General features: G+C 38.9%; 1 protein-coding gene across 1 annotated transcript in view; it reads right to left on the bottom strand.

Moving 5' to 3' along the window:
- The window catches only part of cpne9 (copine family member IX), a 108855-nt gene that overhangs the window by 77932 nt on the left and 12335 nt on the right, over positions 1 to 18588 (bottom strand). Inside the window, exons 3-4 of the mRNA XM_086050673.1 lie at positions 11915 to 11961; positions 4114 to 4217 (exon numbers count right to left, since the gene is read on the bottom strand). Coding sequence (XP_085906799.1) covers positions 4114 to 4217; positions 11915 to 11961 — 151 coding nt within the window. The remainder of the gene's footprint in view (positions 1 to 4113; positions 4218 to 11914; positions 11962 to 18588) is intronic.

Raw genomic sequence — 18588 nt, 5'->3', positions numbered from 1 at the left:
AATATGAAAAATGCATCGCCTCACAGCGCCGAGGCATTTCGCCCAAAAAAACGTGATAACAACGGCAAAGAGCAGCAAACATGACAGTAAACAATGCAGTACAATGGGTGACTCCCTGACGACTCGTCACTTGCCGAAGATTACCTGAGATTGCAGAACACTTACATTTTTTATCGTTAAGAGTGTTGCTATGGGTCTAATTACGAATCTGGGTGTCTCGCCTCATAAAAACTAACGAAAGTACGCTTAAAATTCATTCTATCCCAATGACATATTTATATGTCATTTCACAGAGGGTCTGAAAAAGTCTGGTACTGAATGATTTAAAATAGTTTTAGCCATTAGTAATACTCAAATGATGGTTGGCCAAGTTTACTTCACACATAGTCTTTAAGTTGTAATAATGTGAAAAGAGACAGGAAAAAAGTATTGACTACGCCATCGATCCATTATCGATACCGCTTATCCTCACAAGGGTCGCGGGGCCTGCTGGAGCCTATCCCAGCTGTCTTCGGGCAGTAGGCGGAGGACCCTGAATTGGTTGCCAGCCAATCGCATGGCACACAGAGACAAACAAACATCCACACTCACAATCACACCTAGGGGCAATTTAGAGAGTCCAATCAACTTACCGTGCATGTTTTTTGAATGTGGGAGGAAACCGGAGTACCCGGAGAAAACCCACGCTTTTTGAAGTTCTCCACAGATTGTCCTTGGCTCTTGGACAACTCGTGTGATTATTCTTTGCACTCCTTTGTCAGAAATCTAGTGAGCAGTATCTGAAGAGGCAAATTTATGGTGGTATGAGTGGCTTTTCACTTACATATTATGGCCCCAACCGTGCTCAATGGAACATTCAGATGCTTAGATATGCTCCTGTAACCAATGCCATCTTTATGTTTCGCAGCAATTAGCTTGCGATGGTCATGAGACAACTCTTTGCTCTTACCCACCATGAGATGAGCCTTGACTCGCACCTCCGTCATGAGACCTTTTTGTAGGCCATCAATTAGGACTGAAACATCTGATATTCATTTGCACTGACAGGGGGCTGGATTGCTGTTTGATTATTGATAAATGTGGTGTTCTTGGCTTTCCATGCCTTTTTGCACTTCCCTTTCTTCATGCGTTTGTTATTTTTTTCCCTGTGTCATTTCACATGCAACTTAGTTTCTAAGTTTATTTGTTCTGCTTTCTTTGCATGTATGGATTACGTGGGCTGTTTCCAATATCTGATGACAATTTTGTGTCAATAGCACCTTTGGAAATATATTTAGTGATAAAAATGGTGACATGTTAAATACTGATTTCAACTGATGTATATATACACACACACACATTTTTAAGATTGTGAGCACTTGACAATGAGGGCCACTGGCCACCCTAACTCCTAAAAAATATGTACACCGTTTTGCTTTATTACCTAGCTTTTATTTTTATAACTATACAGTACATATTAAAATTAACAGTATAGCTTTACATATCTTTACCTACACTGATGAATTAGTTCAGTGTGTTAAAAAAGATTAGACTACCGAGCAATTCCAACTGAAACTGGGAACCGGAATTAAAATACGAATGATCCCGTGGGAATCAATTCTCAATTGATTTGTCAATTAATTGTTTAAAAGCCTGTGGACATTGTGTTTAATGCTTTTTAAGGCCTTAATTTTCATAAAATTCATTTAATGACTTTTAATGACCCACAGAAACCCTGCAAATGTACACCAATGCAAGTGTGTGATTTAAAAAAGAATAGCAACAAAAAAAACCCACAATGGTAGGCGTCACTGTTTGTTTTTTAGGGGAAGGGGCAGGGGAGGTGAACACAAAAAAAAACCAATAGCAACATCTCACTGGTGAGCTATTTTGAGATGCTCGTGTGGTGCTCAGGGACTATCTGTTGGGGCCCCTGATCTGGGAGGATTACCTCTGCAAGTGTATTTGCTTGTTTAGAACTGAACAACTCTTCAGTCTGCACATATACTGTATTTCAATGTGACATTTAAAATGTATCTCTACAGACAGTGGCAACATCGCATGTGTTTTGAGGGCTAACATCATGCTCAGTTTTTGATATCACTCCTCCCATTGTGCTTAAATAGTCAGCTACTCAAAACTACATTTTTCACAGTGTTGTTACTTGCTTGTGGATTTAATGAGTTCCAAGGCAGTACGTCATTGCTTGTGTATTTTACTGTCAGAAAAATAAACCTTGCACAATCTTACTGCGAAATCTAAATGGAATAAAATGAGAGATAAAAATCCTTACTCTTCAATCGAATAGAGACAGCTTTTCGGGAAAAGTTGTGAGTTGTGGCCAATCATGTTTAGTTGTTTTTATGTGACTACACAAGGCAGTTCAAATGATATACAGGTGGTCCTCAATTTACAAACGAGTTCCGTTCCTACACTGGTGATGTAACCTGAAAGTTAAAATGCTTGTGATTTAAAAAAAAAAAAATATATATATATATATATATATATATATATATATATATATATATATATATATATATATATATATATATATATTAAAATAAAAAGCATACGATGCTGTACGTAGCATTACTGCCTGAGAGGAGGATGGAGAAGAAGGAGAGGAGGGCGAAAAAAGGTAAAGATACACCCGCCGCGCAAACAGACACGTTCAAGACACTCTGCGCATGTACAACCGCAAGGAATGATGGTTTTTGTAGTACAGGAAGTGCTTGTATGCGGAAGTGTGTTGTTCGGCGCGAAACCCATCGCAAATACACAAGCAGAGGTAAACAAGCTAAGAGACGCAGCACAAAAGCACACCTTTGGAGCGCGGAGGAAACCGGCTGCTTCATTTATGTGGTGAGTGACATGAATATCAACTGTTTTATTGACAGTTAAAAGTAACAAGCGGAAATGACGTCCATTTGAGTCACGACGCCGTGCGTTGCCGTCACAGTGGGTTATTCAAATGCCAGAGCAACTCTGTCCACTCAATCATGTCAACGGGTTGTTCAGAATATTTCAGGATTTTGACCTTAAACCGAATATTGACTGCATGTAAACGTAGTCACTATGGTGCTGGGGACAAAATGGCGGGAGAGGCACAGGTGTCTTAAAGTCAAAACGTCACAGGTCGCGTACGTCGTTATTAGCCTATAAATATACTGTTTATCTTTACACTTGTAAAATTGTTAAAAATACAGTGGAAAAAAAGAGCATTATTTCACCGGACAATGAAAATGAATATTTGCAAGGAGAGGTCACCAATGATGACATCACATCATAACCGCGCGAAAAAATGAGCCGATCGAACTGTGGTTGAATACTGTCACCATAAATATCCACCTTATGCTTCATGTTTCAAGTGGGATTAAATTGAGAAGTCAAATATAAAGTCAATACTGTTAGTCAAACCAAATTTGCAGATTCGATCTTCTGGCTGCCAGCACTTTCCTTTCGCCCACACAGAGCACATTTTGGGCTCGGATGACATCAATGTCGGATATATGCAACCTGGTGCTGTTCAGACTGCGGTCGAATTGCAAAAAAATCTAGGACCACATACGAAAGTGGCCGAAAACTTAGACTTAATAAGAAGACATGATACATGTGTTTGAGACATATAACATACACTTCAATCGGACACTTATAATTTAATTTCCCAAGCCACGCAGGACCGCAACATGAGGCTCTGGAGCCATGGGTTGCCAACCCCTGTGCTAGGCTGTGAGAGTACAAAGATGAGAATGTATGCAACCTTTTTTGAGGTACAATTTTCTCACTTCACTATCTTCAAATGAGTCAAAGCAATTGTCACAATAATTACCCAGCTCATACCCTGCAGATAAAGCTAAAGTGGAATGTGAGTGACCTTTGATGGCTATTGATTAAGGATAAAAAGGTTAGTGAAATTAAATGGGTATACAAAAAATAATCAAATTTAATCAGGGAGCCCACCAAATGACTCACTTTTTTAAACCAAATAATGATCAAATTGAATTTAGCATTAACTAGCCAGGCCATTGCTATACCTTACTGAATAAATGTTTCTTTTCACGAAATTGAGTTGTCATGCAACAGAGTCACTTCAGATTTGTTTGGAGAATGTGAATAAAACATCAGGTTACTTACACGTCAAACCTTAGATTTTGTTTTTCTTCAAAGAAGAAATCCAGGACAAACTTTCTGACAAAATCCGGATTCCGGGTGTTATCGATCACTTCTGTCCGGCCAGACTACAACAATGGAAAAATCAATACATATGATTAAACTTTCTCAAAAAAGAAAGAAAAACAGAAAATCATAAAGTCACATTCATATTATGGCAACATGCGTTACAGTTATAACACACAAATATCCATAAAAAAATGTTCTCAAAAAGTGGCAGGGCTTTGAGCTAAATGTTGTGTCCCATGAGAAATCAGAGGGCTATTTAGAGCAAGACTAGAGCCTCTCTATCCCGCACAAGTCCAGGTCCCAACCTTCTCTCCCTGACAATCACACCAGCACTAATTCCCCCAGTGGACTACCAGGCTCGCCTCCGTGGTCTGGCCCGAAAGCACCATGTAATGAGGTATTGATTTCGGCACTGCCTCGCCATAGCTACAATACCTTGACTCATGTCTTTAGTGCCCTGGACACATAGACGATGCTATCAACTGTGTCCTCACCCTATTCATTACCAAGGACTCACGGAAGTGAACTGGACCTTAGAACGCACCCGCCGTATCAACTCTGCAGCAAATCGCTATTGTTGGTTTCAAATTTCAATCGGTAGTGATTATGTTGATAGCTGCATTGCGGGTGACACAATTTAGGTCATTTTTTTTATAACAAAAATAAATTAGGTTTCATGTTGACAATATTGCTATAAGAATCAAATGTAACACAACATTACTTTTTTGCCATAATGATTTGCACTCGTGAGAGGGAAATATTCTCATTACATTTTACATTGAGATGATGAGAGAATCCACAGGATTTTACTGCCTTAGAGTTAGGAATGCGTTGCCCATTTAGGCTCTAGTTTATGAGACTAAATATAGTCTGATAAAGGGGAACAATACATACTTATTCAATGGGGAAAAAAACTTTTTAGAATGGAAAGATGGAATTGAAGCTTGGCCTTTTGAATTCTAATTCGAAAATGTGCAGACACTACACAGTATAGTATATTCATACAACACAACGATGTCACGTTGCTCGAATGGCTCAGTGGCTTTTCTTCCAATCGAACTCTGACACTTTGACCTTTCGGCAGACCAATATTGTTCCTGTCAATTTTGTGTTTCCTCTTTGTGCAATGTCAACTGTCATCATGGCACTGAGAAAAATCTCTTCAACTCCATACATACTAGGGGTGTAACAGTATACGTGGGTATATTCATACGTTTCGGTACGGCATGTTCGGTTCGGTCACTTGCGTACCGTTTCTGATCAGTTATTATTTTTAGCGCTAGCTTACGCGAGAGTTGGCGAGTTTTCACACGGACGCTATTGAGTGTTGCGTGCGTAGGACAGTGGGGGCACAGAAGAGGAGCCAGTATGCCAGAAGATATGATAAATCATAAATGCATGGATAAATGGCATTATTATGGCATACGCAAACAAGCCACAGCTCGAAGGTTCCCCCGTACACTGCGGTCTCCTGTTTGAGAACATTTTGGCTTTCCTCTTAAAATCTCTGATGGGGAAAGGTACGTGGATAAGTCCCAAAGTTGTGTGCCGAACTTGCTGCATGGAGATCGGCGGCTATGTTGCAGGTAGCACGTCTAACAAAACGCAATTAAAACGGCATCATCTGACTGTGAATGTTTCTTCCACGAGGAAGAAAGCAGTCTTTTTAGCCAAAAACTTCAAACTTCAGAGCGGAAGTCAACCCAAATATATTTTTTTCAAGAATATGTTCCCAGCAGGCCCACTAGTTGAAACACGGCATTTTGATTAATTTTGCGTTTGTGGAATACAAGTTAAGCAGCAAAATGCACTCGTTCTTAGCCAAAAGTGTTGCTTTTTCAATCTCCACTTTGTCTCTCGATTGCAAATGCAATTTCAAAAGATGTCAAACAAATTTGGCATTTGGCAAGGCGGCATACTTAATGGCGGTATATCTCATATACTCATTTGTTGCCTCAAATGGAAACCGAAAGTCACACAGCAGGAAGTGAAGTATGCCGCTGACCACACAGATGCAATTAAAAATGAATAAATACATACATAAATACTGTATACATCCACAATTGACCGGCAATCACTGAGTTAAGTAAAGTTTCCCAGGGTGGCAACGTTGTCTCATCACTGCAACTTTTGATACCTTGGGAGTTGGGTGTTTTCAACAGTTGGACTGACTATCTCAAGGCTTTTCGAGGGTGATATACTTGGCTTCTTCTGGGACGGGCTCAATAAATTTCAGCGACATTAAATGTGATGGAAGCAGCAAAAAGAACTCAGAGGTCTACAGAAAAAAATCTGATGTTTTCATCAAATCAGACCTTGAAGCCCTACCGTCTGACAACGTCATCAAGTGTCCAGATTTCATCCACATATCAGCTCTGGGTACTGACCTGTCGGCATGGGTTGCTATGGTAACAAGGTAGGCTTCGGTCCTTGCACGGGCAATGCCATATACAAACATGAAGTATGAGCAGTAAAAAAATAGAACAAGACAATGACTGTAAAAAGATGACGAGGTCATAACTTGTTCAAACAGTTTCTTATTGTAACTTTTGCTGAACATACATCTTGTGTCAGCTCCTTGCGCTCACACAGTGCCTCTGCATGACTCTGAGCACCGTCTAACCCTCATAAAAATGTGCAAATCAATTCTCTAACTCTCTTTACGCTTTACTATACATTGTTGAAAATGACACATACAGTTGGGAGAAATAAAAGGATGTGAACCCTTTGGATTTACCCGGATTTCGGCATAAATTGTTCATAGACTGTGACCTGATTTACATTTTTAAGTCACAACAATAGACGAACACTGTGTTCTTAAGATAATACCACTCGCAAAATGATATCTATTCATGTTTTTATTGGACACACTTGTTATTGTATATTCACTGTATATAAGTGGAAAATACGTGAACCCTGAGGCTCATGACTTCTCCAAGAACTAATCGGAGTTAGCCAACTTAGAGTCCAATCAATGTGATGAGATTGGAGGTGTTGGTTAAAGCTATCCTGCCCTATAAAAAAACACACCAGTTTTCAGTGCTTTGCATTCAAGAAGCAGAGTGCCGATGGGAAGCATGCCTCACATCAAAAGATCTCTCAGAATACCTACAATTAAGAATTATTAACTAGCATTAAATTGGAAAAGGTCAAAAAAGTATCTAAAAAAACAAATCTTGATGTTCATCAGTTCACGGTAAAACAGAATGAGAGATTATTGGAGAAAGGTGGCACTGGGGCTGCACGATATTGGAAAAACATGCGATATGGATGTTGATTGATATTACTGCGATATTTAACATGTAACTAAAGAAATGTCATTTTTATTATCCAATGAAAGAAGTCCAATATTTTCATGCCGCAAAATAGGATGGCTCAGTGCGTTCTTAGCTAACTAATTGTAATTTCTCGAGATGATGTTCAACTATTGGTTTGCATTAGACTGGTCAAATTCAGATGAAAGCATAGAATTTCATCAGAAAATGATTGCATGTCTTTGTGATATGCATATTGCCAGAGCTGGCCACTTAACCCTTTTTTGCCAGTCCGGCCGCGACCCTCCACCCTTGACCTGGGTACCCTGCCGGCCGCGACCCTCCGGCCATATTTTTAAACATTGTCGCCCCCCGCCCCGTTCAATGTGTTGTAGACCTGTCGCCAACAGCACAATGCGTCGGTCATGTGAATCAATGCGGCAGGAGTAGAAAGAAGCCTAAAACGAAGCCTTTCACTGAGTAGGCTGAGGCGAAATTTGGCCGCCTCTCGACCACGTCGAGCACATGAGGGCCAATTAGTAGGCTGGACTAAAAACCACTTCCCGCCATGTTTAGTCCATCCATTTTTAAAAATTTGTCACCCTCCACCCCTCCGCCCCAAAAATGGGCATCCGGAGGGTCCGACCGACAGGCCATTATTGTAATATCGCTATTTTTTTCATATGCTGTGCAGTCCTAGTTGGCACCGTTGCTATTGTCCCTGTAAACTGTAAATTGTAAACTGGTGACTGCAAGAGCACAGCGCAGCATGCTCAATGAAGTAAAGAAAAATCCTAGAGTATCTACAGACAACGTCTCTGCGGATCAATCGATGATAGGTAAAATATAAAACAAGAGTGGATGTCCTTAGAGGACACTATGAAGGAAGGCAAAGGGAAAAATGCGACAGGTTTCAACTTTACAAAAGTGCACCCGGATGTTTCCCAATGCCATGAGCAGAGGTGGGTAGAGTAGCCAAAAATTGTACTCAAGTAAAAGTACTGTTACTTCAGAATTATATGACTCAAGTAGAAGTAAAAAGTAATCATCCAAATAATTACTTGAGTAAAAGTAAAAAAGTACTTGGTGAAAAAACTACTCAAGTACTGAGTAACTGTAGCAACGTCTCATTTATTTTATTTTATTTTTTTAAAGACAACCATTCAATCAGACGAAAATACAAAATCATTTTCAGGCAAATTAAAGTCCATCCAATCAATAAAATGAATTACATTTAATTAAAGAATAACTTCAAATAAGGTAAAGGTAAATTCAAGTGCTTTAATTCATTCATTCATTCGTTATCCCTACCGCTTCTCCTTACAAGGGTCGCGGGCATACTGGAGCCTAACCTAGCTGTCTTCGGGCAGTAGGCGGACACCCTAAATCGGTTGCCAGCCAATCGCAGGGCACACAGAGACAAACATCCGCACTCACAATCACACCTAGGGGCAATTTAGAGAGTCCATTCAACTTACCATGCATGTTTTTGGAATGTGGGAGGAAACCGGAGTACCCGGAGGAAACCCACACAGGCACGGGGAGAACATGCAAACTCCACACAGGGAGGCCGGAGCTGGGATCGAACCCACAAGCTCTGAACTGTGAGGCGGACTAGCTAACCAGTCGACCACCGTGCCGCCCAAGTACTTTAATAAACAATAAAAAATAAAAAATAAATTGTATAAATTAAGCACAAGTAGCACAAAATTTCAGCCCCTGTACTTTTTTTTTTAACAGGCGCCGCAGGCAAAACAACAACAACAAAGTAGCCTATGAACCTGTCACTTTTCCGGGATGGAGGACCCAAATTCAGGGAGGCAGGAGAAGCAGGGGGTACTGAAGAAAATATTTATTAACAAAAACGAGCACATACAAGTTTTGAAAAGTCCAAAATCAAAGTAGCAAAGAAACACTAGAGAACTAAAACACAACTCCAGGAGAAACAAAACAACATGACAGAGACAATGATCCGACGAGGACTGAACGAAAACTAGGAACTTAAATGCAAGCAAAATAAAATAAATGCGCCTTTCTGAGAGAGAGAGAGAGAGAGAGAGAGAGAGAGAGAGAGATAGACGCATATGTACGCGGGGGGGATTTAAGTAACAGGTTCAATGTAACCTAATGTAGCGGAGTAAGAGTACAGTTTCTTCACAAATCTACAAAAAGTAAAAAGTATTGTGATTTAAAACTACTCCTAGAAGTACAAAATTTCCCCAAACATGACAAGAGTAAAAAGTAAACATGACACGAGAAACAACTTGATATAATTTATATTTGAGGGGGCAAGCAAGACATTAAGACCGTAAGAAGAGAAGCGGAGGTGAGAGGCATGAAATAATAAAAATATATGAAATCGAATATATTTTGGGGGATTTAGTTTGGGGGTGGGCATAACATTTATTTGAGGGGGCCAGGCCCCCTCATGCCCCTGCCTTGACACCCTGCTTAAGACCATCTATTGGGCAACTGAAGCTTAACAGAAGATGGGTGATAACAAACCAAAGAACTGAATGGCTTTCAAAAGAAGAAAATACACCTTTTGGAGTGGCCCAGTCAGAGTCTTGACCTCACTGCAATTGAGATGCAGTGGCATGGCCTCAAAAGAGCAATTCACACCAAACATCCCAAGAATATTGCTGAACTTAAACAGCTTTGAAAAGAGGAAAGGTCCAAATTCCTCTTGACCATTGCGCAGTTCTGCAACTACAGGAAATGTTTGGTTGAGGTCATTGCTGCCAAAAGGAGGCTCAAAAGCTATAAAATCCAAGGGTTCACTTTTTCCACGGTACACTGTGACATTAATGTTGTGTTCAGTAAAAAATATACAAACACACAATTGTTGAGAAAACTGTCAGATCACATTTTTATGACTTATTTACAAAGAAATCCAGGTCAGCCCAAAAGATTCATAGACTTTTTCTAGCAACTGTGTATACGTAGCTCTAGCTCCACGTATGTTATTTTGCGTGGAGTGACAGCAAGTTGGCTGTTTTTTACTTATGTTTTTAGTTCTCACCATGCAGTTTGGGGTTTGTGACATCCACGCAAGTACTGTAGATGTAACCGGCTGTAAAACGGGTGGTGCTTTCCTTTCTTCCGCGTCAATGTCATTAAAGGTGCTAGTAGCTAAAGTTGTTCTTCCTTAATCTCTCCACGGCGTGCACGTGAGCACACAGCTCGACCAGAGCGTCCGCACTTCTCCCCATGAGATTTGGGATCCATATTGCTCAAATCGGATTTCATATGATTTTTGCTCTTCAGATTTCATAAAGTTAAGACATTTTGAACAAGGCCATTGTCTGCCGTTTTAACCCTTTCATGCATGAATTATGATTAGATGATGATGAAGATTTATAAGATAAAGATTTTTTTAGATTAATTAATAATTATTATTAATTATTAATATAGGCGAAAGCAACTTTTAAATAGCTGTCCACTTTAGTGACCACTGTGCTTGAAAGGACACAACACAACCGACTGACTGATCCTAAACCATGCAGGAAGATAATGAACCAAAACACAAAACCAAACCAACAATATCGCTCTCATCATTGGCAAGAGGTGGAAGGTATTCAACCGGCCAATTCAATCTACAGGCGTAAACTCTCGAGCACCTGATAAATGGAGGACTAGAAAGGAGTAACCCGCTTAAACAAACAATAACCAAAAGAGGCTGCAGTGAAAGCCTCACAAATGAAACACACAAATGTTTGGTCGATGTCAATGCTTGATGCAGTTATTGCAAGAAAAATCCTGCTTTCCCTAATTGCTTGAATCAAACAAGCAAGATTATGCTAAGTAATAAATCAATATATAAATAAGCAAACATGTAAGGGGTACTGTATTTCTGAGACCAACCATTCATATGGCAAATTTTCCAAGGTACATAAATCTTGACTGTTGAATTTTGAATTCGTGATTGGAAAAATTGGTCATAAAATGTCATCTAGTTTGCATCCACGTCACAAAAAAGTGGCAGTTATGAGTGAGCTGTTGAATGTATCCACCGTATCCGGGATTACTTTGAAGTATGCACCAATGCTCTTACTTTTCATCTTTCAACTCTGGGGGGAAAACGGTAACATGGAAATGTGACGAAACAGGTGAAGGAAGAGGCAATGCATGAAAGTTTGCATGCTCCAGCCACAAGCAGTAACAACCAGGAGCAATATTGCAAGATGCCAGGGCGAGGTGCACATTTAATGAGACAAACGATTAATCTCCCTTGCGTGTCTTCTTGTCCTCAGCCATGACTGGGTGTTCTCGTTTTCAACATTGTGTTTTTCTCTCTTTTTTCTCTAATTCAATCTTCACTTTCTTATAGCTTGTGCAGTATGTTTCAGGCTGTGGGGCCATTGAGGAGATTGACGTTTTTTAATTTGTGTCTCAGCACTTTCTCAAGTCACTCACACCCATGGTCGAAATAGGTGTGTCGGTGTGTCCAAAAAAAAAGACATTGGATGCTGGCATGTAATAAAAAGAAATGTTTTTCTTACCTCCCTCCACTCTTTGGTTCCTATAGCCTGCAAATACAGAACCACCACTGAAAAGAAAAGAGTTGGACAAGAATTAACTTTGACACAACCTCTGCCAAGTGTACAGACCTCTGCCAAGGCTTAAACCTGTCTCATTAGCAAAATCAATGAGTTAACAGGAAGGCTTTCTGACCCAATTGTGGAAGAATGTTTGTGGTTGAAATCCCTCTCATAACCACATTTTACCGCATAGTAATTTTCAAATTGGGTTACATGGTGTGTGAATTATTTTTTGGACAACTGAATCAACAGCCCATTTACTGGCTGCTGCCAAGTAGTTAGGACACAATAGAAAATCAATTAAGAGAGAACAACAACAAAAAATGACATTTGAGGGCAGAATATTTTAGAACATTTACCAAGCAATTTACAAAGCATGTCATTAGATGTACTCAGTCAACACTGATTGTTATTATTTACCGGGAGCCATTGTGTTCTTGATTGTGGGTTTTTAATCCCACAGATTCTTATTTACTTTTTAAAGCAATAAAAAACAGATACCCCTGACTTTGAATTTACCATCAGTAATATACTCTACATGTACACCTACCCTGTGTATTGAACATACAAAGTTTACAGTATGTTTTTTTCCTTAAAACGAGAGCTTTTGTTACTGAGCTACACAACTGCATGAATAAGAAATGATTCAGCAGCAACCAAATGATGAACCCACAAATTCCTCACTTCACTCAACACTGTCATGATGAGATTAAACACAAAACACAAATGTGCTTGCTTGCCTAAGCATACAAACAACCACCGCTAGAGGCTCTAATTGGATGTTTTCATAATCGGTCGAATGTTGCTTTATGTGTTTCGATGGGAACAATCAGCCACTGCATGTTTCTCTCAAATCCATTAGCTGGAATGAACTTCAGACAGTTTTGAACCAGTACATGATTAAAACCACATTTTCTCTCCTAATGAGCAATTAACTGAGGGGAGATAACGGAGAAAGAGCAGAAGGCAGGAAGCCTTTGGAGTAATGCATCTTTGGCAGAAAATCCTTTCATTGTTCGATTGTTCGCCATATTTTTTTCAATGGGTTTTGTTAATCTAACTATCATAAATGAACGATTGTGGACAAGAGAATGATATTGGAGGCAAAGAACATACCCAGGAGAGGAGAGAAGTGGCACCCTGATTCTGTCTCTTCTGCAACATGTAAAGGAATGATGTCCAGGCATCCAAAAGCATTTTGTCTGCAATCAAAGTCAGGGGACCTTGGTACCTCCCCAAGGTTGCAGAGTAACAGCACCGAAGCACGGTGGCGACATCACACTAATCCAATGGAGTGTCAGCCAAAGGACCTGACTGATTACCTCTTTTATGGAAAGTGACTGAGAGAGGAAAGTGCCCATCTGGTTAGCCTCAGAGCAGCCAAATCACAAGACTATTCATTGCCTGCACTCAAAGGCCTACTTCTAAATACAACTCTTGACAATGGACTATAGGACAGGGCCCAGGCGACTTAGAAAAAGACTGAAGCTGGATGCAAGCACAAATCACATTAAGGTCTGGTGTATATGCAGCACAACAGAGTCCAGAAGTGACACAGTAGAGGATCTCAGGAGGAACCCCCTTGGGCTGGGAATTTCTTCTTTGTAGCCTGTTTGAATTAGCACTATAAGAGCTGCTTGCAAAAAGGTGTATGAACAAGATTTTTTTTTTCTTTTTTATGCGGCTACAATTTGCCCCAGGTATGTATTATGGTCTTTCCTTGAGATACAAGTGCCTAAACTTGCACGTTTTGTTAGATGTGAGCTGTCGCTTAACCAATTTCTTTGTCTTGAGCAAAATTGGAGTGCACTTCAGACCCCCACCAATAGATGGCAGCAGCACACTTCACAATATGCAGCCACCATCAATTCACACAGAAGAACAACAATTAAAAAAAATCTGAATTTGGCATCACACCGTGCAGTGTGAACGTTAAATATCTCCACTTTCTGTTCATTACTCTCCTTTTCTTTTTTCTCTTTCTTTTTTAGCTAAATGAGTCTTAAATGATGCCCCTAACTGACATGTTTCAAATTCATTCAGTTCAACTAAATTCATTGAGTTTTACATAAATTCTAGACTGTCGGCATCACGAATTGATTTTTCTCTCCTGTGAACTCAACGCCTTGAGACACACGTTTCCACCAGATGTCGCTCCCTTGTTGCTCTCTCACTCAACTCCTCCGTCCTGTTTCCTACAATGCGGCATCGGTGTACGAGTTATTATTAATTATTAATAATAATTATAATTATTATATTATAATTATAATTATAATTATAATTATAATATTATTATTATTATTATTATTATTATTATTATTATCCACTGATGACAACCATAGGTGATTCAGCTCAACTCCTACTTAATAGTGTGAATTCAAGCATTAAGTTGACTCTAAAACCTGTTTCATCTTTATGTAAACAGCCAGGAGCTTCACATGCATTGCAGACTAATTGACAAGCTGTTATTATAAGCCTAGGAATTTCTGCTGTTAGATGGGCCAGGGCTGTAGCTAACTAATTGTTCCTACCAGCAGTGATGAAAATTGATTTTTTTTTTTTTTTTTCCAAAAACCTTCTTATATCCATGATTCTTTCAGTTCTTTTCCTCCCCAGTCTGCTATTAAGACGAGGGAGAATGTTCAGTAGACTGGACGCTAATGGTTCACGGGCAAGCATGTTAGTATGGAAAACATGGAATGGATTATCAGTAATGAGAACGTTCAAGCCGAATGGATTTTAATTGGGACAATGAACCAATGCAAGTGCTCTCTGTACCTGACAGTATGAAGTGAAGGAAATCAATTGATGATCAATATATTCTAGCGCATTCCTCACATTATTTTCCTCATGCTGCTTTTAGTCGGCAGGCTCGGCACTCTTTGCAACCCAAATACGAGCGGAGATGCGCACCACTGCAAGCATGGACGCAGTGAAAACATGGACTCGCTTTCTACAAAAAACGACGTTTTCTATATGATTAAGTGGAATGGATTGGATAATGACACACGACAAGCATTTTCTACCTTACACGAGGAAATAAGGGAATCCTACAGATTCATAATTATATTTACATGAAGAACGCTAGATTAGGTGAATATTTATATAATTTCATTTTCTGGATAGTTTATATTACATTTTTTAAAGCTGTTTTGTAAGTGCAACCAAATTTTGGCGACTTAGAACATTGTAGGGAGGCTTCAGCCCCCCTAAAATAGGCCTAATGATGCCATTGCAGTTGACTACTGTTGATGACAGTTTTTCTTGTAGTGAAACGTGATAATAAGTGATTTTGGCATGTTTTTATTGTAGGAGAAGATAGAGCAAATTAAATGCATCATTATTCTTTTCAGGAGGAAATGTAATTTGAATGGGGAAATTTATCCCACGGCACAACTGTGTTTCTATTTACTTCAGTTCCTGTGGGAAAAATAATTTGCTCAGACAAATTGTGAGGCAACGGGAAGATTGGGTTTGACTTTGGAGATTTTCCTTGTATTCATCAAAATAGTATGTAATAGTAAAATACAGAATTTTCATTGCAAATTATAGCATTTGAGTGCACCTTATCTGCTGTATGTTCATCCTTGTGGACGATCATGTGTCATTTATGAAACTGGAAAATGCAACCCAATTCCTAACTATTGTAATTTGTAACATTAAAGTTTTAGCAAAATTCCGGACCATATTCATGCAAATGGGTTGGTCGCACAGACATCCATGATAAATCAAACGAAAAAATATTGAATGACAAATAGGATTTGGAGTTGAATGCCTTATGCCAATTCATGAATCACATTAGAGTAATTACAGCAACTTACAATATATCCTAGTCATATTTCATCACCTCTGAGATACTATAAATAAACCTGGTCTCATCTGCACAATCTCTATGGAAGGAAAACTAATGCGCATTAAATATATACAGTAGTTAATATGAATCAAATTATAAAGCACTGAGATATTCAAAAAAATGGGACAGCAAACAAAAACATGGTTTGTGTTTATACAAACTGACCTCATACCTACAATACGAATGTGGTCATCGAGCACCGATTGAGCCTGGACCTGTTCAATTTGATGTGAAAATCGGCTGCTTCTGCTCATACGTAAATCTCCTGCACCGGTGCTGACGAGAAGCAATTGCTCCTGGAAATTTTAATGGATGTTTGCATGAGAAGTGAGGTGTTTCAACAGTTCACATGAAGAACACTTGCCCAGTAAGACAGCTAATTGCACCTTCAGTATTTTATCAACGTTTTATCACATTTGTGGATCACAACTGATCTGGAAATCGAGCTTTTTTTGAGTGTTAGCAATGTTACTTTTAGAAATGGAATACATCTTTATTTATATATCGAATTATGATTTACATGATTAAAAGTAAAACATTTAAAATCATTTACAAGCAAAGAGCAAAGAACATTTAATTACAACAGAGAAAAATGACAGATTGCTAAATTATCTAAATGCTTTCAAAATAAAAGGCTAAAAGTGCTTTTAAAGAGCTTAATCACAAGCACAGGAGAAAAAAAACCCCATAGTTTTTAATCTGAATTTATAAACATTCACACTTGGGGCGGACTTCGCTTCAGTTGGCAGATTATTCCATCTGTGTGTAGCATCGTCACCATGTTTGGTTTGGACTCTGAGTTCCACTAATTGACTATGTATGTATTCAGCACCAAAACCATTCAGTGATTTATAGACCAGTAGTACAACTTTAAAGTCTGTTCTATAGCTGAGCGGGAGCCAAAAATAAAATTGGAGTAATATGCTCCGATTGCTTTGTTCTGGTCACATTCCGAGCTGCAGTGTTCTGAATGAGTTAAAGCTCTTTGATGCTCTTTTGGGAGTTCAATCAGAAGTAGTGGAGGAAAAAAGTATGGATGAGCTTTTCCTGGCCTGCCTGAAATATGAAACCCTTCACTCTGCATATGTCCTTCAGGTGTTAGAAGGCTGTTTTATTATTGATTTGACATGACTGCTGAAATTCAGATCTGAATCTATCAGCACACCAAGGTTTTGGACTTGTTTCTTTTTTTTTTAAAGACAGTGACTCTAGGTATTTAACTAACAGCAATGGTCTTGTCTTTACTGCCAGAAAAAAAAATACCTAAGTTTTGTTGTCGTAAGGCTAAAGGACATTTTGGTTCATCCAGTTATTAATTTGTTCTCTACAGTGACACAACACCTACAGTAACTGTAGTCATCGGGGAGACACTGTAATTGTGTATAATCTTTAAAGCTATGATAGTCAACATGACAATGTTTTGCGGAATTTAACCCACAAGAACTGAGCCTTGAGGAACCCCATGTGTCATACCTATTTGATCGGATTAAAAAGATCAGATTCAGAAAGTAGAGCTAAAGCAAATAACAGAACACAATGTGCTTCACATAAATGAATACAGTATACTCCAACATATTTCTACTTTTATTTAATATATTTACAGTATATATTTATTCTTTAGAAAAAAACTTGAGTTTCATTTCACTGGCATACTATATGTTAAAATATTCCCGCAAATATGGGCCTTTGATTGCAAATTAGTTCTGTCAATTTGCCCACACAAACCTTTGATCTGTCAAACAAATGATTATTAAAATCTGTTAGCAATTTAGCAAAGTTAATTTTTTGACAAAAACATCCACAGGTGAGTGAAATCATGAAAAGTCAAAAGTCAAAAAAATATTTCTCATTTTTCACTGATCAACGGATAAGAAGCTTACTTTTCAAATGGGGTGCACTCATTTGTGTTGAGCACTATTTCGTTGAGTAGACTATCTCATCAGGTTTGAAAAGAATATCTCACATAGAATTCTCTGAAGAAAAAAACAGACATTTGCTTTTCTTTTAACTCTAATCTCGTGATCGAGCTACTGCGGTTCAAACAGAGAAGACTTCACAAGCTTGGGGAAACACACAAAGCCTTGTGAGACTCCTCAAGGGCAGCGACAAAGTAGTTGAGGTCACGCATGCCTGGAATATGTTAAAACCTCAACAAGATGGCACTGAATGTGACAATGTTATACAGGTCAACACTGGTGGCTTCCTACCAGCAAGGACTCTCATTAAAAAAAAAGTGGGCATCTTCTTTAAAACACTGACTGACTGACTGCATAAATTGCAACAAGCCTTCATGAATAGAAAATGGCTTCATATGTCCTTGCGAAAACAAGCCGAAATGCATTTGTGGCTTATTTGAATACCAATACTACTCGCTATGGCTCTTCTTATTCATGTTATTCTGATGTATTATTTATTATACATATACAAGTGAGACTAAAGCATAATAACATACCATAAAGAGTCAGCTGTCTCTTGAGGCATTCGAATGAAGATAAATGAGCAGCCAGATGACATTTTCTCATTTTTTTTCCCAAAGATACCAATATCATTTTTATGAATTTACTGAAAACAGAAACTTAACCATTTATTTCCCATTTTGCATGTAATTAGCATATATTTTTCTGCTTCACTACATTCAACAGCTGCAGGTCAACTGTGTCTACTGCAAAAAATTCCTAAAGGCGGTCATGTAACAGTGGTCGCCAACCTTGTTCCTGCCACGGACCGGTTCATACAAGTCTGTACCGTGCGCTGCCCAACCCTGTAAATATTCACCGTCAGC

This window comes from Filicampus tigris, chromosome 1, assembly GCF_054856515.1.
Source record: "Filicampus tigris isolate MCC_2025a chromosome 1, RoL_Ftig_1.0, whole genome shotgun sequence".
NCBI lineage: Eukaryota > Metazoa > Chordata > Actinopteri > Syngnathiformes > Syngnathidae > Filicampus > Filicampus tigris.
Note: the sequence above shows the minus strand (reverse complement) of the source record. Positions and strands in the feature narration are given on the sequence as shown.